The following is a 22,150-nucleotide window of genomic DNA, read 5'->3' on the forward strand; positions in this document are numbered from 1 at the left end:
TTTCTTCCTACAATGTCTTTCCTTCAACTACTCACTGCCTTACCCCCAGGTCTGCTCTGATGTCACCTTCACAATGAGGGCCTTTCTCTTTCCCACACTTTCAAATTGTAACCTGCATCCCTGCCCTCCCTTGGGTTTATTTCTCTTCCAAGTCTTCATCTTTTAATTCTCTACATAATTTAATTTGGGGGCTTTTCCTCTATCTTCCCCCCCTCACCCCCATTCCTCTGTGCATTGCCACACTGTCAGCACCAAGGACATTCTGTAACTCGAGGGAGGCACTCAATGCACATGTGTTGATGAATTCCCTCTTCATGTCTCTTTTCTCTTTGGTTTGTTCATTTATTCACACATCCATTCAACACACATTTATGAAGTAAGTAGTTACACACTCCTGGCCCCTGTTGCAGTCAGTGACAACAGATGATAAGCCCAGGTCCCCTGCACTCACCTTCTGGTCATTCTTGAGGATACTGGAAGCTGCTGGTCTCAGTGCCTTGAACTTGACTGATCAAGTTTAATTTTTTTAGTTAATTTTAGTTGAAACTTTCAGTTAAACATAGCCATTATTATAAATCATATAGCCTCACTATTAAACTATATTAATACCCCCAAAGTGATAAATACCCCAAACTCACCATCACTCCCCAATTACAGGAGTCCTCTCTAACCGCGGTTTCATTTTCCACCATTTTTAGTTACTGGTGGTCAAGCACACTCCAAAAATGTAATGGAAATTCCAGAAATAATTCATAAGTTTTTTAATTGCCTGCCATTCTGTGTAACTTGATAAAATTTCGCCAGGTCCTGCTCAGCCCTGCCCCTGCGTGAACCATGCCTTTGTACATTTATCCGCCCAGTAGACGCTCCGGACCGTAAGTCAATTAGGAGCTGCCTCTGTTATCGAAGAGAGAGAGAGATCACCACACACAACTCTTATTACCGTACATTGTTATCATTCTATTATTCGTTATTATTAATCCCTATAAATTAAAATCAGATATATATTTACACTTAAAAAAAACACTACACAGGGTTCGCTACTACATGCGGTTTCCGGCATCTGCTGGGGTCCTGGGCCGTATCCCGAGAATAAGAGAGGACTGTTGCACTTGACTCCGTTTTAGTATCCCTTTGCTCTTCAGGTTATTTATATCTTTTGTATCAAGGCGCCAACAGAACTTCCCTTGGGAAGCTGGCCAGCAGGACTGGTTGGGTAGTGTCCATACCTGTGTCTTCCCCCCGGGAGACCACGTCACTTTGCCGCGACCGCTCCCCCAACAAGCTACCTTCGTGCGGGCCGAATGCACGCACCGAGGAGCACCTGCGGTCTCCTCCAACAGGTGTGACCCGATGCAGGAGCGCGGCTGCCGCGCTGGGCGAAAGGACGCCTTCAGCGTAGAGGGGCGCGGCGATCGATCTCTCGGGCCTCTGCTGGACGAGCCTGTGCGAGCCGAGACTCGGAGATCGGCTGGGCATGCCTGGCGCCGAGCCGGGTGAGAGTCGAGGGGCCGCAGGGCCGGGGTCTCGGGTTTTGGGGCTGACGGTCCAGACGGGGCGGAGCCGTGAGGACTGGGGACGGGCGGCGCGAGGCGGCCGGGCTCAGAAGGAGGGAGGCGGCTGCAGGGTGAATGGTGCATGCTCCGTAGCAGAGCCCCAGGTGTGCACCTCAGGTGCGTGGCCGCAGCCCCAAGGGAGCGGCCCGGATCCCTGCCTCCGCGACCCAGTTTGGTAGCACCAGCAGCAGTGGGGACGACCTGGGGTGGGAGTCGCCCAGGGGGCCCCTCTCTCCCGGAAATGGTTACTGATGCAGTGGTCTTTAAAAAAGGGCCTGGAGTAGTCAAATTGTCCTTTTTAAGAACGGGTAATTCTAGATCTTAAAGCGAGTTCTTAGCGATGATCCCTGCCAAGTCCAAGGCTGTCATTTTAAAGCTTGGGTAACACTGAGGTTGCACGTGGAGCCTTGGTCCCCGGTCCCCAGCCCGGGGTTTTTCCTTAAGCAAGAGATGCTGCCAGCGCATGCTTAGAGCTTTCTTTTACCCTGTTTTGAATGTATAAAACGTTGTTCATCTGTATGTGTTCTCTTTTGCAGAAAGAAGAAAGCGACGAAACGAATAACATGAGGTCCAGTAGAAGCCGACTTTTTGTTCAAGGCAGGGAAGTAAAAGCAAACCATTGCTCTTTCCCCAGTGACATCCTTTATTTTGTTACTTGAAGCATCCAGCTTTTCTAACATTCATGATGCCGGAAGGGAAATTGCCTTCCAATAAAAGACCGCGTCGGAGTTTATCAAGTAGCAGAACTAAAAAAAATGAATCTAAGTCTATTGTTTTGTTTTTTAACAATGTACCACCTGCTAAACTTGCCTGTCCCATTTGTAGTAAAATGGTGCCAAGGTATGACTTGAACCGGCACCTTGATGAAATGTGTGCTGACCCCGGTGATGTCACTCCAGCTGACCCTGGGCATGGTAGCTTAATGAATTCCAATGTGTCCACTGTAGATTTAACCAATACTGCCATAGACAATGTAACACCACAGAAGTCATCACCATTAAAGACAAATTTAACCCTTGACCAAAGCGATTCAGCAAAACCAGGCGTAAAAAAGCAGACGAGTCCCTACTTTAAAAGTAGCAATGATGAGGCACGTAAAAATCAAGATGAGCCAAGTCCACGTAATGTCAAAGTCATTCCTTTGGGAAGCCTGTCATCTAAATTATCCAGAAGATACATAAAGGCAAAAAGATCAATAGAGAAGAATGAGGAGTTTGCCAATCATACTCCACAGAGTTCCTCAGCCATGGGGGTTAGGACGGTTAACTGTTCAGAGACCGAGGACAAAGATCAGATGTTGGAGAACAGTTCTCAAAAAGAAAACTTATTTATATGTGATTCTCTTATGGAACAAAACACTGAAAATACTGTAGAAGGTGCTAAGTTAGTAGAAGCAGCAAAGCAAAGCTCTACGCAGGAAGGTGGGAGATCAGCCCTCGCTCCTGCTTTCTCAGATAGTGCTCCTATGGCGTCAGCACCAGAATTAACTCTGGGGAGTAAACTACAGCCAGCTTCAGAGGCCAGTCTGGCAAAGCAGGAGAGAATCAGTCAAGTACAGGGAGAAGGTGCTGAAAAATGCAAGGCAGATGTTGAAGTCACAATGGCTGTGGCTTCGGAAGCTAAAACGCAGGTGTCAGATTGGGAGGCACAATCTCACGGTTCTGCACATGATGCTTCTAAGGGGAGTGACATCCCCAAATGCCCTCTGGAAGGTGACAGTGGCTTAATGAATGAAGTCACTGGCGGAGCTGCCTTGGAGCAGGGATCAAGCTGTGACGGTCCTGGTCAAACAGTTCCAACAGCCTTGAGCCATCCTTACTACCTTCGGAGTTTCCTTGTGGTGCTGGGAGCCGTACTTGAGAATGAAGATGATAGGATGCTCTTCGACGAACAGGACAAGGAAATCGTGGCTAAATTTTACCAGTTATCAGGTATCTTAAGCCTCTTTGCTTGCAACTTTTGGGTTCCCACTTGTCCTGGTTCGAGCGGTAATGTGATGGTTAATAATCCGGTGGCCACCAGGAGGCAGTGTGGTTTTGAGAATCATCTGGGACTCCTTGCAGGAATCAGCTTTGTAGGAGGTTCCCCTGGGGAAGGATGTGTATAGAAAAGAAACGAGGTTTTGTGCCCGTGATGTTTTGTGCCCGTGATGTCTGCGCCTGCAATATCATGGCTTTATATGTCCATAGCAGGTTCTCAAACAACGTTGTTTAAATCAACATCTTTTCATTATAACATTAATGAGATGCAGTGGGAACTTAACTCTTGTTTCTATCAGTCTTCTGTGAAATTGGTTTTGTTTTACCTATTGATGTGAATGATAATTGTACGACCTTTTCTAGATGAAAAAAAATACAGGGCGACTTAGAAAAACATACTTTAGATTTTGAGCCTGTCATCCGGGTTACAGTTAGGTCTGGTTTTTGCACAGCCTTTCCTCAAAAGTGAAAGCCAAAGAAAATACAGGAAAAAACACACCAAGGTGTGTTGAGGCCTGTTTCACTCCCAACAATATTTTAGGTTCCCGGACTCTGCCTTTTAAAGTCTGGGTGTGGAGGAAGTGGAAACTTACAAGCTAAATTGGTCCATTGAAAAATATTGGTCTGTGCCTGGGTTCCTTGGCAGCCAGCGGGGGCTCTGGGCCAGAGGAGCAGGTTTGGAACAAAAGCCGCCCTTGTGACAGCTGCACTGCGTATCCAAAGGGCCACGATGGCGTGATGGAACTGGGTCCCTCCCTCCCTTGCTGGGAGGACACGCTGACCTTGGGAAATGGGGAGCCGGGGCTGACTCCTCAGTACATTTTCAAAATTGTGAACATTACTACTAATGTGTAAATGAAAGGTTTTTGCTTTAAATTCAGACAGTGGAATTATTTCGGAATTCCTTATATTTGAAAAGAAAAGCTTTAAAAAATACATTCATTGATTTCAGAGAGGAAAGGAGAGAGAAACATCGATGTGAGACAGAAACATCGATTGGTTGCCTCCCATACGCACCCAAACTGGGGATTGAACCTGCAACCTTTCGGTGCACAGGAAGATGCTCAACCGAGCCCCCCAGCCAGGGTGGAATTCCCTATGTTTTTACCATGTGAGCCACACTGGACACAGGATCCACCAAGCTTCCTTCTCTACTTGTGCTGTTCTCAGCAGACCATGGACGTGGTGCCACACGGACTGTTCTATCCAGAGCAGTTGCATCTTGGGTTGGGTGCTGGTTGCGTTCGTGCAAACCCTTGCTTGAGTAGCTGGTGCTCCGCGCTTCCCTGGGATTGAGAACTAGGACCAGGTTCCCCAGAGCGAGTTCTGCACATCTTTGTGTATTGCTCTCCCCTGGAGACTCACTTGCCACCCGTGTGGGAAAGCAGCTACTGCGAATGGCTTTGGCCTCTTTAGAGAAAAAAAGTTGAACATTTTAAATATATAATTTTGTTATGTTAGAGTTGACAGAAATTCCATGATAATCTGGGTAACAGGGAAACTGAGACCAAACAGGTTAAGTAGCTTGGCTCAGATCACACAGAGAGAGAGGCTACCCTACCAAAGCTATCAATTTTTTTCTTGATTTTACAGAGAGACAGAGAGAAAGACTGATTTGTTGCTCCACTTACTGGTGCATTCACTGGTTAATTCTTGTATGTGCCCTGACTGGGGATCGAACCCAGAGCCATGGTGTATTAGAACAGTACTCTAACCAACTGAGCTAGCTGCCCAGCCAGGCAAAACTAATGAATTTCTGAAAATTCTTTTGGTTGAAATGATTTTCAACCACAAATGGAACGATCGATGCCTGTTAGACTGAAAGCAGAGAACAAGATCACTGCAAACCCAGGTAGGGCTTCTCTGAGCGAGTGGAAATAGTGGCTAGAAAATGGGCAGTGTGGTGCTTAGAAGTTCTAAAATGATCAATAATCAAAACAATCAATAATCATTACCAGCATTGGACCTTTTTAAATGGCTTCTAGACCAGTCATGGACTACATCATCTTGTCTAATCTTTCCACTAACTTTGGGAAGGTGGGGTTGTTGCTTTCCACCAGCCCCTTCTTATAGAAGAGAAAACGAGGTCTCAGTAAGGTAGAGTGACGTTCATGCAATTCAAAAGTGGCAGAACTGTCCATCCTGGGGATCTTCCTGTCCTTTGGAGACAAGCACATGTGACAAGGAAACAGCCCCATGAGGAGTTTTTAAAATTATTTATTTATTTATTTTTAGAGGTTAAGGGAGGGAGAAAGGGAGAGAAACATCGATATGTGGTTGCCTCTTACATGCTTCCTACTGGAGACCTGGCCTGCAACCCAGGCATGTGCCCTGACTGGGAATCAAACTGGTGACCCTTTGGTTCACAGGTAGGTGCTCAATCCACTGAGCCACACCAGCCAGGATGAGACTTTTTATTTCAAATAAATTACATCATCCACAGGAAGCAAAGATTTCCTTGGAACATAAGCTGAGGAAGCATATATGTATTTGTGGTAGAGTTCATTTTATCTCAGTTTTAAAAAGTAAATGATGTTTGCATGTCATTTTGGAGAAAAAAGATAACATTTTCCCATTTCTCTTGATTGCAGACAGTGGTCAGAAATTATATGTAAGACTTTTCCAACGGAAGTTCAGCTGGATTAAGCTGAGTAAATTGGAATATGAAGAGATCGCCCCTGACTTGACCCCCGTGGTTGGAGAGCTGCAGCGAGCTGGCTTTCTGCACACAGGTATGATTCGTTGGGGAAACGTAGAATGAACACAGGACACAAGGAATGAACTTTGTGTAGAATGACGAGAACATCAGTGTGGTGCCATTTTCTGGTTGGTGCCCAATAAACAGTAATTGTGTGGTTTTTATTAAACTGACATTTAATCTTAGGACACTGAATTATTCATGTGATGTTAGAGCCATTCTTTGCCTTCAGGATTAAGACAATTAGGGTCCCCATGGCTAGTGTAGCTCAGTGGATTGAGCACCGGCCTACGAATCAAAGGGTCACTGGTTCGATTCTCGATTTAGGGCACAGGCCTGGGTTGTGGGCCAGGTCCCCAGTAGGGGATGCGTGAGAGGCAACCACACATTGATGTTTCTCTCCCTCTCTTTCTTCCTCCCTTCCCCTTTTGCCTAAATAGATAAAATCTTAAAAAATAATAATAAAAGAAAAGACAACTAGGACCATGAAAGAGTGTCTGCTTTTGTCTTCTTGTCTGTCACATGGTTAGGCCCCCCCCCCAGCCACGTAGGGACAGGTATGTGGGGGTGTGCCACCGAAGGTACCACTTCGCCCTCCGCTGTCTCCATCCAGCCAGAACCTCTTCGTCTCCTCGCTCAGATTCCTCATTTTATGATAGGATAGAGCTGGTCTGTTTGATGCTAACATCGCCTCTAAAAACTTCACCTACCCCCCACACCAGAGCCCAGCTCAGAGTTTCTAAGGAGGTTGCCTCAGGAGTCATTTAGTTGACTGAAGCCTGTGCAAACAGCAGGCAACCTTGGTGTCTTATCAGAAACACCACGTGCCTGCCTCCCTGACCGAGCACAATATTGCACTGGAAACACGAGGATAAGGAGGATGACAGGCGGACGTCTTGGGTTCAAGTTGCCGATGGTTCAGACTGAAACAAGCAAGTCGAGCCAAAGCCAGGCTCCTCTGCGGCTAGAAAATTTGCTAGCGTTCTTTAAAATGATTTCTTTCAAACCCATTTCAGAATCTGAGTTGCAAGAACTCCCTGAAGTGCTTGAACTGCTTTCTGCTCCCGAACTGAAAACCCTGGCAAAGACCTTCCACTTGGCGAACCCCAGTGCCCAGAAGCAGCAGCTGGTGGACGCTCTGCTCGGACTGGCCAGACAGCCGTCTGTCTGCACTTGGGGGAGGAAGCCGCCTGGAGTCGGGGCAGTGATTTTGAAAAGGTTTTGTTGGCTCATTACAGTGAAAACGTTTTAAATACTGATAGTGCATCTTCACATATAATAGATGGGTCCTGCTTTCGAGCTGTAATTGCCGATTTCATTTGCAATTAGACGGAGAAGGCTGAGGAGTCTTCCTTCTGGTAGCCTGGATTCGTTCTTGTTTATTACTCACAATTCTTGAGATACCATAGTGATTTCTAGGACCGAGGAGAAGCGGGAGGCGGGAGAATGCAGGCAATAGACTTTTGGTCAATTCTAGTGTCTTGTTATTCAAGAAAAATGCAGTTTGAACTAGTATTCTTGCAGGATTCAAAGGAAACTATCCAAATTCTTACTTTTGGAAACTCTGCATGGAAGTATAATCAGTCCGTCTTCGTATGCAACTTCTGCTGAAAATAATTTGTCGAATCTGATCCCCAGATGATTAAAACCGGAAAGTGATTTCTCGATGGTCTGTTTCTCAGAGCCAAGGCTTCTGCAGGACCCTCGCTGAGGCTGTGTAAAGGCCCCCGAGCCGTCTTCTCCAGAGTCCTGCTGCTTTTCTCTCTGACTGACTCCCTGGAGGAGGAGGAGGCGTCCTGTGGGGGGCAGGGCCAGCTGTCCACCGTGCTGCTGGTCAACCTGGGCCGCGTGGCCTTCCCTCAGTACACCGTCCATCGGGAGACCCAAATCTTCCAGGACCGAGAGGACCTCATCAGGTCAGATCGCATGCACTTGCAGCCAAAGCTGCATATTCTTAATCTTATATAAAACGCTTTTTTTTTCCAGCCACAGTAGAAACTTAAGTTCCTAGTCAAAAGGGTTTTTTGTTTGTTTGTTTGTTTGTTTGTTTATCTTTCTGCCCCACGTGTATACATTTCTGAGACTCTCAGGAGAATGTAGAATTGTGCTCAGTTACACCTGCCCAACCAATGAGTTTTGGGTCAGGGCTACAAACATTTCTCCTGGCTTATGTTCCCAAGTAGCTTTGGCAGGGAGCAGCCTTGAAAACGGAGACATTTGCACAAACCTGCCTTGGGAATATGTTGTCCACACGAACGAGAATGAAGATGAACGTTTTCCTAGTAATGATGCTTCAGATAATGCTAATACCAGCGTCTGTGCTTATACCAGACCCGTGGATGGGTTAGGTTGGAAATTTTCACCTGTTCCGGTTCATGGATTTAGTGCATGTTTGGTTTGACTGGCAAAAGCAGGTTTTGATAAAAATGGCATAGGTATTATAGGGGAAAAAAATTGCATTTCCTAAAAATACACCTTTTAGAAGAAAAGTAAATTTGGATGCCCTGAAATGTCACTTCTGAGTCTCCATATAAGGTTTATGACTCCAGTGAACTGAACTTGATTCTACTTGATTTTAGGAAAGTCATTGAAATATCGTCTGGTATATTCATTCAAAAGAAATTACTGAATCAAAGCAATGTCAGTATAAGTTGATTTTAACCCATTTTCCCTTAGGAGGAATGTTTTTTGCCGAATCTTCTAATATTTCCTCTTACCCTGTTTTTAGTTGCTGTGTGTCTTTTTACCTTTGCATTTTTAGTGACTTTATACTTTTCTCTTTTGTGAGACTTTGTGCTCAGAAGCCAAGTTCCAGCTTCTATACTATTGAACTGTGCAACTGCTCTGCCTCAGTTTCCTCACCTGTAAAATGGGGAGAATAATAGTATATTCCTACATATGCGTGCTGGGACCTGTAAAGAGCTTGGGGCCTGGCCTCTGCGGATAGCTTCTTAAGTCTTAGTATGATAATTGCCATTATTACTGTTATAGCTAAAGATTGCCTTTTAATTCTGTGACTGACAGGACCATGGAGTCACCAAGTTCAAAAGTTGGGGGTGGGGCTAGGGAGAAAAAAATAAACCATATTTTTTGTAGAAAGTGGGTACCATATTTTGCTGTGTATAATACGCACTGTTTTTGCCCAGTTTTTTTGAGGGAAAACTAAGGATGCGCAATGTACGTGAGTATGATGCTGACAGACTATGGGTATCAGAGCAGGTATGATAATCCCATGTGTAATGCGTGCAAAAACGTGGGGATGCATTATACACGGAGCGCCTTACACACGGCAAAATATGGTATGCTGTAAATAATAAAAAATAATTAAAACTCAAAGGGCCCGAATATGTAAGTGAAGTTAGACTTAACTGACCCGAGGATGGTCATCCCTCCAGATACGCAGCCGCCGCCCACATGCTGAGTGACATCGCCGCCGCCATGGCCAGCGGGAACTGGAAGGAAGCACACGAGCTCTCTCAGTGCGCCAAGAGGGACTGGAGCAGACTGAAAAACCACCCTTCCCTGAGGTGAGACTGTGCGGGGGGTGGTGTTTAGGTAGTTTTCTTCATGGAGAACTTGCTCCTTTGGTCCTGCGGTCAGGCCAGCGGTGACATTGACGCCCCTGTTGCTCCGCGCAGTGGCACTGCTCTCTGGAAGGGAAGGGGGTGTCTGTGTGTTTGAGGGGGACTTTCTATATAATTCGGGTCCCTGTGCCACAGACATCCGGGAGGCCGGCAGTGGGCGGGCCGTCACTGGCCCTCGGGGCGTGCTGGCTCCCCTGAGTTTCGCTGAACTTTAACGCAGGGGGAACCCAGCCACGGGCAGACGTTGCAGGGAGCATGCCAGACAGGCTCTCTCCATGGGAATTCAAAGACAGGTATTATCCGGAAAAGGGAAATGGAGTCCAGCGCTTATCTGCAGAGTTCAAGGACACGGGGCCTACGCCTGCCTTTTTCTGGTTTGATGTTGAATGTATTCCATATTTGAGAAAGGTTTCCTTTATTGTTACACAGCGATGAGAAAAACGAGGCTGTGCTGTGAAACATGTCTTCCAGAAGAACATTTAGGGGTTCAAGTTCACGCAGAAATAATAGACAAAATAGAACCAGAGGCGTAGACACAAGGAGCGGACGGACAGCTGTCAGAGGGGAGGGGGCGTGTGGGGGGCTGGATGAAAGCAGGGGAAGGGTTAGCCAAAGAACATACATGCATGACCGATGGACACAGACGACAGTTTGAGGATGGCCAGAGGGAAGGGGGGCAGGGGCCAGGTGCAGGTGGGCAAAGGGGGTGGGGAACGGGGACATCTGGACATCTGTAATAGTGTCAACGATAAAAACATATTTAATAATAAGTTTTTTTAAAAGATAGGCACTCTGCTTTGTCACATGCTCAGCATTGTCTCACAATAAATAAACCACATCCCAAACCATGGGTGCATCCACGTTCATTTCAGGTACCACGAGAACTTACCGCTCTTTCTGCGCTGCTTTACTGTTGGGTGGATTTACACAAGAATCCTCTCTCGGGCCGTCGAAATCCTGCAGCGGCTTCACATGTACGAGGTGAGAACACAGACTTCCGCTCTGCTTTTCGGGACAGTTCAGCGGTGAGCTGGGGAAGGGAGCCCACCTGGCTGTCGACATTTTCCACAGACACTTAAAGTGGGAGGCCTGCTGTCTGCTGGGTCAGCAGGGCCGTGGCTGGGTGGCCCTCTGTTCTGGGAGTTGGCCTGAGGGTCACGGACACGGCCCCGCACAGAGCCTCAGTCACAGTCCCCACAGCTGTGCCCCTCCTGAGCACTGGGTGGCCCTGGGAGGTCTCCCACAAGCTCTCTGCCCCCCTCCCAGCTGACATGGACTGTGTGGAGATAACTTATAATCACAAAGCCGAAATTCGTCATATCCTTTCTTGCAGTGAACTTTGTGAGATTGTGCAAGGTGACCTCTGTTAGGTTTGATGTTCTGTTTGGAAAATGGTTGTTTTACAGAGGGTATGCCAAACTGGGGACTCTGTGGACCCCACAATGACATGTACATAGGGTTTGTGCGTTTTTCCTAGAGGAGTCAGGAGATGTTGCAGAGAGACCCATGAACGATGGGAGATTAGGAATGACTGAACAGTTTGTGCAAATTTAGACCAGAAAGCACCCCTGTGAAGGTGTCCTGCCCGCCCCAAATTCCTCGTGGCGCTGGCCCCAGGACCTGCAGGGCTCCTGGGAGCCGGTGGGGCTCGGCTGCCAGGAACTTGATCCCGTTCGGCGCTGTGTCGGTGCCTTATCTGCAAGAATGCCTTGCACTGTTTGTAGCTGGCAGGGCACCCACAGGGACACCTCGGGGACCTCAGGCCCCTGCAGGGCACGTCCGTGGCCTGACTGCGGAATGGGAAGTTGAGCTTGGTAAACAGACGTTGCCAGTCTCACTAGCTTCTCTGGCGTGTGCGAGTCTGACAGGCTTCCTTTGTTGTTGCGACAGGAAGCAGTCAAGGAACTCGAGGACCTCCTGTCCCAGAAGATCTACTGTCCCGACAGCAGAGGGCGCTGGTGGGATCGGCTGGCTCTCAACCTGCACCAGCACCTGAAACGCCTGGAACCGGTTCGTACTCGGTCACTACGTACGCCTGAGCTGTGCTGTTGCCATTTTTCATAAGCTGGAAAAGTGTAGCAGATTACTAACACCTTAAACATCTAAATGTAACTAGGACATTCATCATTTAACCTTTTGTCCATGTTTTCCCTAAAAGACATAACAAGGTCACGCTCTAGGCTGGGTGGTTGGAATGTTGTCCCGCACTCCAAAAGGTCGAGGGTTCGAATCCCAGTCAGGGCACATGCCTGGGTTGCAAGTTCAGTCCTGTCGGGGCACGTGTGGGAGGCAAACGATTGACGTTTCTCACATCAGTGTTTCTCTAAAACCAATAAACATGAAAAAGAAAAGAAACAACAAGGTCGCCAACACAAGCCTGACGGTGAAGGCAGGAGACCTTTGTCCTGTCCTCACTGATGCCGGAGCAGGGTTGGCAGCGGGACCCGTGTTGGGATTCAGGAATTAACCCGGGGTGTAGGGACCAGGAGAGTTGACCGCTGCGCCCTCAGCAGGTGCTTCCCAGAAAGGTGCTTCGGTTTTGCAGATGGAGGTTTTGTTCATTTGTTGCACGGGGCCTCCAGGTGAGAGGCTGCTGGAAGATGGGTTACTGCAGGTACTTTATGAGCGGCTCTGTCCCTCTGCGAGCTAGTGCGCTTGGCCGTCACACAGGCCACCTTCTCCGTCTGGGACACTCCAGGCCCAGCAACATGGGGCCTCTGCAGGCGGTGGCAGCCGATCCCGGCAGCAACAGGGGGCCCTTTGTGTGTGGCCACTAAGTCCTCCCACCCGTCTGTGCTGGCCTCGCCTTCGCCACGCACAGAGGGCTTCTGAGGGCTTTTGTTCTTCCCGGGAGCTTGTTACTTGGGTCAGGAGGACTCGGGGGTGGAAACACGGACCCTGGGCGTGGAAACCTGACGGGCTATTTTCACCGCCCTCGACTGAAGAGGTGCCTTGTGTGAGCCGGAGGAGGTCGGGCCAGGGAAGCCGCCCGCTGTCTTGGAGGAGGGTGGGGTTGGCGCTTCCTTCCCTCGCAGTGGCCGTGTGGCTGAAACAGCAACAGAAGGCACCTGCCAGCCCACAGGCAGATGTTCAGGGAGGCTGCGTGTAGGTTGCTTCTTGCTTGCGTTGAAATAGAGGTTCAAAAAAGTGGACAGCTTTCCCTCGCTGCCCCGCCCCCCGCCCTGCTAATGGGAGCGTGGACTTATATCCCAGAGGGAGGTGGGTAGAAACTCTCAGCTCCTTTTAGCCAGTTTCCAAAGCTCTTCCTGGCCACCCTCACAGTCTTCATCACTCCCTTACCACTCCTGGCGTTCTTTACATCATTGCTGGAACCCGTTGGTGCCCGCTGGCCAGGCCCGGCCCGGCCAAGGTGGGTGGCCAGTCTGCCACTGGCCCTGGCTCCTGCCCGTGTCTCATTCTTGATTCCTTTGGACCATTCCGTTCCTGATGGCCGAATGCTTCATGGATTTTCCAGGCATTTTCTGTTTTTTCTTACCCTTTATATTTTATAGTCAGATGTACATCACATAAATAAAGCCTGCCATTGGAACAGTCTCTAGGTGTCGTTCGGTGGCCTTGCACTCAGTGTTGTGACAGCATCATCTCCGTTCCCCGTTTCCGTCCCTCCCATCAGAAACCCTGCACCCATTAAGCCGTCGCTCCCTACCCCCGGCCCCCAGCCCCTCGTGACCTCTGGTCTAACCTCCGTTCCTATCAGTTGGCCTGTCCTGGATGTTCCACATCAGTGGACTCGTACAGTGTTTGTCCTTTTGTCACCGCCCTAGTTCACCGGGCACAGTGTCCTCAAGGTTCCTCCATGCGGTGGCATGTGTCAGAATTTCCTTCCTCTTCAGGGCTGAGTAATATTCCATTTTACTGATCACATTTCTCTACCTGTCGACAGACACTTGGGTTATTCCTGCCTTGTGGCGATTGTGAGTAACACTGCTAAAGACACGGGGGTGCGGGTATTCATTTAAAAATACCCCAAGTGGAACAGCTGGGCCCTAGGGTGGGTCCATGTTTAGCTTTTCGAGGAAGCCCCCAGCATTTTCCCACAGCATTTGAATTATTTTTACATCTCTGCCAGCAGTGCATGAGGGCTCCGGTTCCACCCCTTTTTTCCCAGCAATCACCGCTTCCCATTGTCCGATGGCCATCATCCTCACAGGTGCTTTCCAGTGGGTTTATTAGTCCAAGTCTGAATAACCTTAGGAAATGCATTTAGCTCTTGCAAACCTAAGCTTCTCCCTGCAAGTGAGAAGCCTGGACAGCTCTGGGTGAGAGACTCACCTGGGAGCCCCTAAGTGGTCGTACCCTGGGCCCTGCCCTGGAGGTGCTCCCTCTGTGGCACAGGGGTGGGGACACCTGTCTCTTTCAGAGCTCCCAGGTGATGCCCCAAGAACCACGGAGCCAGCTATGTCTCTCCTGTCTCTTTTGGCCCACGACCCAGGGTGTCCTGGACTTGCTGGGTCTTCATGAGGGTGTGGCAGCTGAGATGTAACCCAGAGGGGTCAGGAGCCCGGCCTCAGGTGCTCCAAACATCTGTAGTCAGGGAGCAGCGTGACTCACCTGCTATGCACTCAGAGTATCACAGAGACATCTAAGGGATAGTCTTCATCTCTGCAAGGGCCGTTTGGCTCATTGCTAATTAGAAAAAAACTCAGTAACTAACAAACAGTGGGGTTTCCTGTTGCATGAATTCAGTGGATGCGGCCAGGGGCTCTCTGGATCCTGACATGGGACTGTGTTCTTTGCTAGGCCATCAAGTGCATCACCGCAGGGCTGGCAGATCCCGAGGTGAGAACGGGGCACCGCCTTTCCTTGTATCAGAGAGCTGTGCGGCTGAGAGAGTCCCCGAGCTGTCAGAAGTACCGGCACCTCTTCCGCCGGCTGCCAGAAATCACGGTGCACGACGTGAAACACGTGAGTCGTGTCTCTCGGGTTCTGTCCTGAGAGAGGGCAGTGCAGGATGGTTTGGAGTGTGCGTCTTCTTTGGGGCTTAGGAAACAGACACTCACTTTGGGCTGTGGGTTGGCCATTGTTCCGTCTTCACCCCAGTCCCCGACTGGGGTTGGGCTGGCTGCCAGGTTTGCGCATGGCCTGGGTGGATCGACTTTCTGGAAAACTCCCAGGTCAGAAGCTCACGGCCTTTGCCAATTCCACCTCCTTGGTCAGGGTGCGTGGAGAGCAGCTCTGGGGGTCCATGTGTTCCCCCGGGCCGGGGCAGTGACCTGGACACCTCCTGGCAGGTGCCACAGTGCAGGTCACGCAGCCTTGAGCTCTGCTAAGAATCGGTGGCTTTGCAGGACAGTGTGTCCTCAGGACACCGAAGTCAGGTTCATGGGCGCTCTCCTGTTGCCACCTCAGGTGACCATCACGGGCCGGCTGTGCCCACAGCACGGGATGGGCAAGTCCGTGTTTGTGATGGAAGCCGGAGGGTCTGCCGCCCCCACCACCGTGCTGTGCTCTGTGGAGGAGCTGGCGCTGGCCTATTACAGACGCAGTGGCTTCGACCAAGGTAACTAGCACGCAGCACGTCTCCGGGCCTCCTGGTCACCCTGGGACGTTTGTCTGCTGTCCTCCATCCATCCTATCCTGTCCCCAGTGGAAGACGCTGCTGACGGGGGAGGGTGGGGAAGAGAACGAGACTGACTCTCGTCAAATGAGAGTAGGAACAAACGAGCTAGGAACGACATGAACGTGGCATTCGAACCCCCCGTCGCTCTGAGATTTCCTTCCAATTGGGTTGTGGTGGCGGTTTCTGACCAGAAGGAAAAGCCCGACTTTTCCTGTGTGTGTGGCCTGGCTGCAGGAATCCACGGGGAAGGGTCCACCTTCAGCACTCTGTTCGGCCTGCTCCTGTGGGACGTCATCTTCATGGACGGCATTCCGGACGTCTTCAGGAACGCCTACCAGGTAGCCAGCCAAGCTCCGGGGTCCTGGGTGTGCATCTGTCCGTCACCCACACCCACCTGGGCCACATGTCTGCGCCCTCCCCCCCCAAAACCGGTACAGCCTCTTTGTCATGGTGCTCATTTGAAGTTTGAGACTTGAAGGTGAACTGACCTTGAACATTCCATTTGAAACATTAGTGTATCTGCAGCTTCAACCTTTTTTGAGCACCTGCCAGGGTCCAGGTGTGTGCCAGGTGCGGTCACAGGTGCCACCTGGCACATGTGCCTGCTAAGAGTTCCACCGATTCCCCTAAAAACTCCTTCCACGTTATTACTCTAAGAACCAGTGTAATAAATTGCTGTTACATTAGATATTTTTTATATACCCCTTGAGAAAAAGAATGTGCCAGTTCAACCAGACGGGCCCGCTGTGTTGACTCGTCTCTGCTGGCTCGGTTCTCGCCAGGCATTCCCGCTGGACTTGCACACAGACGGCTTCTACGCCAGCCGGGGGCCGGCCATCGAGGCCAGGCTGCAGCGGATCCACGGCGCCCCCGCCGAGCACCTGCGAGCCTGGGTGGCGGACGTGTGGCAGGCCCAGGAAGGCAGAGCGGCTTCCGTAGTCAGCTGGGATCGCTTTGCTTCTCTTCAGCAAGCTCAGGTGAAAATCCACACGCCACACGCACACAGATGTACATGTACACGTAGGCGTGAATCTGGGCGTGTGCACGTATGCACCTGACACTGCCCCAGCCCAGACGCCAGGTGCCCACGGGAACACGTCAAGGCATACAATTCTGCCGCGCTTCCTGCCCCTTGGTGGACAGCTTCCCATCGTCTGCCCTGTGGCCCCTGGCAGTGGGGACGCTGTCCCTGTCCCTGTGGCTGGAGCCTCTGTGAGTTGGCGCTGTCGTATTCCAAATGGCTTCCTTGCCTGCTCCCAGGGTTTTCCCAGCTGGCAGAAGGGCGGTCGCTGGCAAAGGAAAACTGACTTTGGAGCTGCTGGGGGAATTTTAGCCGGCAGCTCTGGAGCCCCAGCACAGGCAGCAAAACCACAGCTGGCATCCCCCAACCCGCAGCTGTCGGGCTCCTCTGGGCCCTTCCTGTCTCATGACCACTAGGAGTATTTCAGGGCCGCGGTCACCAGGGAGTGGCTGGTCACCCATATTTCTGTGTTCAGGACCTGGTTTCCTGCTTGGGCGGCCCCATCCTGAGCGGCGTGTGCCGGCGCCTGGCTACGGACTTCCGGCACTGCCGAGGGGGCCTGCCGGACCTGGTGGTGTGGAACTCCCAAAATCATCGCTTCAAGGTCAGTCCAGCAGGAATGGGAAGTCCTATTTGTAATTTGATCAGCAACTTCATCCCGGGTCCCCCTCTAGCCAGTTCTTGCGTGGTTGCTGGGGAGATGGAGTCCCTAGAGAACTACTGAATGGAAGGCCAGGGTTCTGCAGCGGCTGGTGAGGCCTCCCTTGATCCCTCCGGGGACCTGCCTTCCACGGGGCGGCTCACGTGAACAAGATGGGAGTCTGTCCCCTCTATCCTGATCTTGCAAGTGACGTGCCATCACTCTCGCTGTCCTGCTGTTAGAAGCAGGTCACCAGGTACAGCTCACACTCAAGGGAGGCATGATGTAGGGCTTACACACCAGGGGCCCAGGAGGACTGGGCGCTATTTCTGAAGCTCCCGAGAGTGAGCACCTCCCATGTCGCAGGCGTCTCCCTGGCGTCTGCTGCTGCCATCGTAGGTGAGCTGTTTTCTCATCACTGAGTTTTGAGACTGAAAAACAATTCTGGATATTGTAAGCCCTTCATCAGATGTATTGCATCCCAGTCTGTGGCTTGTTTTTTCATTTTCTTAATGGTGTCTTTTTAAGAGCAAAAGTTTTGTTGACAGCGGCATAGTACAATACAATGAGCCATTTAAGTAACTGTAGCAAAAACTAGCTTACTTGCAGGGCTGTTCTGTTTCTATAAGATACTGACAATTTTACAACTGCCCTTCCAGCTGGTGGAAGTTAAGGGCCCCAGTGACCGCCTCTCCCAGAAGCAGATGCTCTGGCTGGATGAGCTGCAGAAGCTGGGGGCTGATGTCGAAGTCTGCCACGTGGTTGCTGTGGGCGCCAAGAGCAAAGGCCTTGGCTGAGAGCTGTGGATCCAGGATTTTCAAAAGCTTAAGTGCAATTACGTTTGTTTCATTTTGACTTTGTTACTGGTGGCAATAAACCTGAGAGTAAACTTGATATTGGCCCAAACAGAATACGCCTTGATTCCACACAGCAGGTAATGAACTTTGTAGAAAGGTGAAAGCGTGGGTGGCCGTTTTAGGACTGGAGACAGCAAGTCAGCTGAAAACCCCCCAACAACAGATAAGACAGTGCATGGCCTTTATCGAAGTCGCATGCAGTGGATGGAAACAGATTCCGTTTTCCTCTTCTACTTCACCCATACCCTGTCTCACTTTATCATTATCCAAGGGCACGAGCAGCTGAAATTCTTATTTCTTTGGGAACTGAAAAGCAAATTCTCAGTTACTTACTGCATCAGTCAATGCCTGCTCCTATTGTCACCAAAGGAATGAGTAATCTTTATCAAAAGCATGTGTCCCTTTTCATCCTTCTTGGGAACATCCCCAGTGACTAGATTAGGGGTGATGTTCTGTGTGGACAAAACCACTAACAGAGGGCTGCTGTCCCCACGGTTGGAAGCCCCGAGCCGGGGAAGGTGTAAGAAAGACAGTTCACCGGAATGGTGGGCCTGGGAGTCAGCCCGGGGCCCCAGGCTCCCACGGACCAATTCTGGGACTTCGGGGAAATGTCACTCGCAGCATTTTAGTTGATTAGGTGAAATGACAAATTAGGCCATGGTTCATGAACACCTACGTGGCCACAACTCCAGCCGGTTCTGAAGTGAGGCTAAAAAGGTCAGGGAATCACTCCTGTTTTAGAAGCCAGAGTGCGGAGTGGACCCCCCACACACGGGCAGCTGGAAGGAAAAGCCCCCACTCCTCGAATCGCTCTGCTCCTGCAGATGACGTCACACCGATGACAACTCCGACCAAAGACAGATTTTATTGAACAGGCAGAATTTCCTTCACATTCATTACTGCTGAACAACAAAACCTTTCTTCCTGCCCCTCCTACTTTGAACTCAAGTCATAGTCAATTTTAGGCACAAAGGTGTTAGTTGTCTCTCAAAGTCAAGTTTTAACTACTTGAGGTTACTGCTACAGCAAGCCGACTTGGCTGGAGGATGTGCTGAATGGTTTTCACCCTCTGTTAGCACAAATTAATATACTTCTCTTAAATAAAGTTAGACATTTTTGGTTTTAAAGTTGGTTTCCATTGTAAAACAACAGTAAGACACTGTACATCTTTAAGCTCAGTACTAGAAATCCCAGCTGTCTGGCGCCCACGGGGCCCAGCTTCCCTCACGGGACTCTGGGACCGAGTGGGAGGCTCACTCTGGGGAGCGCACTGACCCCACGTCCTGGGAGCTCCCGGGGGCACCAGGCAGCTCTGCAGCGGCCAGGACTGAGGCCGTGGAAGCTGTTTTTCATACGGTGCACAGTACACTGCAGCACAGTAATCACGATAGAACCTCCCACAAAATAACACGGAAAACCGTATTTTACTACATTTATCATACAAAAATACGCACAATTTCTATCTGAAAACAGTATTCATAGTACCTAATTGTTTTTAAATCTGTAAATCAAGTTACTTGAGGAGTTGCAATAAATGTGTGAAGGGAAGAAAATTATAGAGAAAACAATGCTCAACCCTCTCCGAAAGTAACGAACTTACGATTTGTAGTAAAGCAGTAGCTGATGAAAAAGAATAATGAACTGCATGCGTTCAGAGACTGAAAACTGGCTGTGGTGTTTTGGGGGGACTGGGACAGGATTCTGAAAAGGACTCTGAAATGTTCAATGGCAACGATGCTGTCCGAACAGCCGGAAAGAGCCCTCATGTTCTCGGTGACCCATGGGAGAAACACTGAGTTTCTACGCAAGATGAGTTCTCGAAGATGCTGTGTAGGAACTCTGTCCCTTTAAGTCCAGAGACACTACCAAACAACTTACAAGGCAAATAATTAAAAAAGAAACAGCTATTCATCACAAAGGCAGGTAAAACACTTGTTTTAGAGAGGGAAATAAGCTAACCAGACACTACTATAAAATTTTCTTTAAAGTTCACGGTGGCAGTTTAAGAAACCAGGTAAGAGCAATGTGAAAACGCTCGTCCTTTAAACAGGGAGTGGGGAATGCTGGGAGTGGTGCCACACGCCTTGTCACAGGTTACACCCTGATGCCCCAGCTTTGGCTCTTGCGCATGACTGGAAAACGGGCGTTCCTGACCAAGACGACCCGCCCCTCTGCTGCTCAGTCTCCTCTTGATATTGCTGTATCAGTATCAGGGTTTGGCGGGGGAAAGGTCTCTTGCTATCTATTAAAATGATGGGGCTTTGAGAGGGCATTTCTTCTTTGTTACTTTGTTTAAAGATTTTTTTTATTCATCCCTAGAAAAAGGGAGGAAGAGGACAGCAATATCAGTGTGTGGTTGCATCTCATGCACCCCCACCAGGGACCTGGCCTAGCCCGCAACACAGGCATGTGCCCTGACTGGGAATCGAACTGGCAACCCCTTGGTTCGCAGACCAGTGCTCAATCCACTAAGCCACACCAGCCATGGCTGAGAGTGTGTTTTTATTTCTCTGGTTCTCTCCTCTTGAGCTCTGAGGACGCTCTCTGGGAGGAGGGACTTCGGGGAAGGTGACCGGACTTGTGGCCTCATTGGTTGTTTCCCAGGGAAAGTGCCAATGACAGCCAGCTGCACTGGCTGAAAATACTGAGGAGAAAGCCCTCTTCAAGAGGGTGGGCTCACTACAGACGGCCCCCCAAAGTGCGGGCAGACCACCACCCACAGGTCTGCTGTGCCCTCACAGACTTTCGGGGTGCGGGTGCAAATGTGGCTTCGGGCACTCCTGGTTATTGGTATGAACTCAGTGTGAAAAGCCTGTTTTCGATGTGTGTGTGTGTGTGGCGGGGGGGGGGGGTAAACTCCCTAATTTAAAAAACAAATTGTATTTTACTGTTTCTCTTACCTTGATATTAATGTCAAAGGCACTTCTAAGTTTAATTATACTATCTACAGCAATTGCTTTTCAAGTTAACAGTGCACATCATTTGAGAGTTAGTCCTAAGAAGTTGAGAGAGCAAACTCAGGATTTTAAGACACAGTGATTTACGGTCCCAAAGTGGTCAGAAATAAGTTACGGCATTGGACACTGCACCCTCAGGCGGGTCCAATCAGAGACGACAGAAGGGGACCAGAAAGATGCACAGATACCCCCTAATGCCGGTGGGGGTTTATCCGTGCTTCTCAGAAACATGCCCAGCCCTGACTGCTCAGCGCTCCTGACAGGGGCTCCTCTGGGTCACTAGCCTGAGGATCGGGGAGCCTTCTGAAGGCAGCAGGAACAAGGGGTGCAGACAGATCCGGAGAGTTTGATCACAGTAACAAGATGTGGGCACATCTGCCGGCACATCGCCTCAGAATGAGCCAGACCTACAACGACAGGGAAAGGACATCAAAACCGAAGTCCAGGCCTACCTTCTAAAGAGTGAAGGAAGCATAATTGAACATGTTTTTAAACATTAGTGCAAATTTCAACGGTTGTTCTTACATATAAAGTTATTAGAGCTTCAAATGCCTGGGTGAGCAACTCTAATTCAGAGGAAAAAAGCGTCCAGCTCCTCAAGAGTCAGAAAACACCCTTTCAGTCTTCATTTGCTAGTGTCTCGGTAGATAACCATATTTTGGCCCCACTTAAAAACTTGCTCAATGGTGTTCCTGAAATGCTTCGTCTGCACAGATTGCCGACCGGGGAGAAGGGAAATGAGGAGGAGAGAAACTCTGGCGTCCCCGAGGTGTCGTGGGGGCCGCTGGCCCGGAAGTACATCCTGCTCTGGTCCAGCTCTGCGTAGCAGGCCTCCAGGGGGCCGGCCCGGTGCTGCCGCAGCGTCCTGCTGAGCACGTCCACTTCGTCGGCCAGCAGCGAGAGCTTGTGGAAGGCAGTGATGGAGCCCCCGCGGCTGATCTGGGCCTCGGGGACCCAGCGGAAGTAGCACAGTTTCCACAGCTTTATGTGCATCCCAGACACGTGTGGCAGAAGAACACCGTGCAGGTCGGCCGGTTTGGAGAACCATTCCCGGAAGAACTGCTCCATACTGCCGTCCTGGCCGTCAGCCTGCGGCACAGGGTCTGGCTTTACTTTCAATATTAATGAGTTCCTCCGTGGAAGGGACTCTTGGTCACTGAGGATCCCGTTTTTGAAGGAGGCCGGCACTCCTCTCAGGGTGGAGCTGTAGTTTTTCTGCACCAGAGAGAGCGGTGAGCATTACTGTCCTGGAAGGCCCTTTTCAGAAAGACAGCAAA

At 50.0% G+C, this 22,150-nt stretch overlaps 2 protein-coding genes across 4 annotated transcripts in view; one reads left to right on the forward strand and one right to left on the reverse strand.

Moving 5' to 3' along the window:
• The first annotated feature begins 1,339 nt into the window (after positions 1–1,339).
• On the forward strand, positions 1,340–17,953 carry FAN1 (FANCD2 and FANCI associated nuclease 1). 3 transcript variants are annotated; one of them, XM_037145890.2, is made up of 14 exons: positions 1,340–1,496; positions 2,093–3,487; positions 6,127–6,267; positions 7,250–7,451; positions 7,916–8,149; positions 9,629–9,760; positions 10,690–10,798; positions 11,708–11,827; positions 14,579–14,743; positions 15,188–15,338; positions 15,633–15,736; positions 16,181–16,375; positions 16,895–17,023; positions 17,719–17,953. In XM_037145890.2, exons 2-14 carry the CDS (start codon positions 2,239–2,241, stop codon positions 17,854–17,856), a joined length of 3,069 nt encoding a protein of 1,022 aa, XP_037001785.2. In that variant the 5' UTR covers positions 1,340–1,496; positions 2,093–2,238; the 3' UTR covers positions 17,857–17,953. The 3 variants fall into 3 exon arrangements, with proteins under 3 accessions (XP_037001785.2, XP_037001786.2, XP_037001784.2); XM_037145891.2 differs by lacking the exon at positions 1,340–1,496 and adding an exon at positions 1,503–1,673; XM_037145889.2 differs by lacking the exon at positions 1,340–1,496 and adding an exon at positions 1,503–1,660.
• An 809-nt stretch (positions 17,954–18,762) lies between these two features.
• The window catches only part of MTMR10 (myotubularin related protein 10), a 37,416-nt gene continuing 34,028 nt past the window's right edge, over positions 18,763–22,150 (reverse strand). The window contains exon 16 of the mRNA XM_053658844.1: positions 18,763–22,088. Coding sequence (XP_053514819.1) covers positions 21,492–22,088 — 597 coding nt within the window. The 3' untranslated portion in view covers positions 18,763–21,491. The remainder of the gene's footprint in view (positions 22,089–22,150) is intronic.

This window comes from Artibeus jamaicensis, unplaced genomic scaffold (genome assembly GCF_021234435.1).
Source record: "Artibeus jamaicensis isolate MK-2021 breed Jamaican fruit bat unplaced genomic scaffold, CSHL_Jam_final scaffold_612, whole genome shotgun sequence".
Classification (NCBI taxonomy): Eukaryota; Metazoa; Chordata; class Mammalia; order Chiroptera; family Phyllostomidae; genus Artibeus; species Artibeus jamaicensis.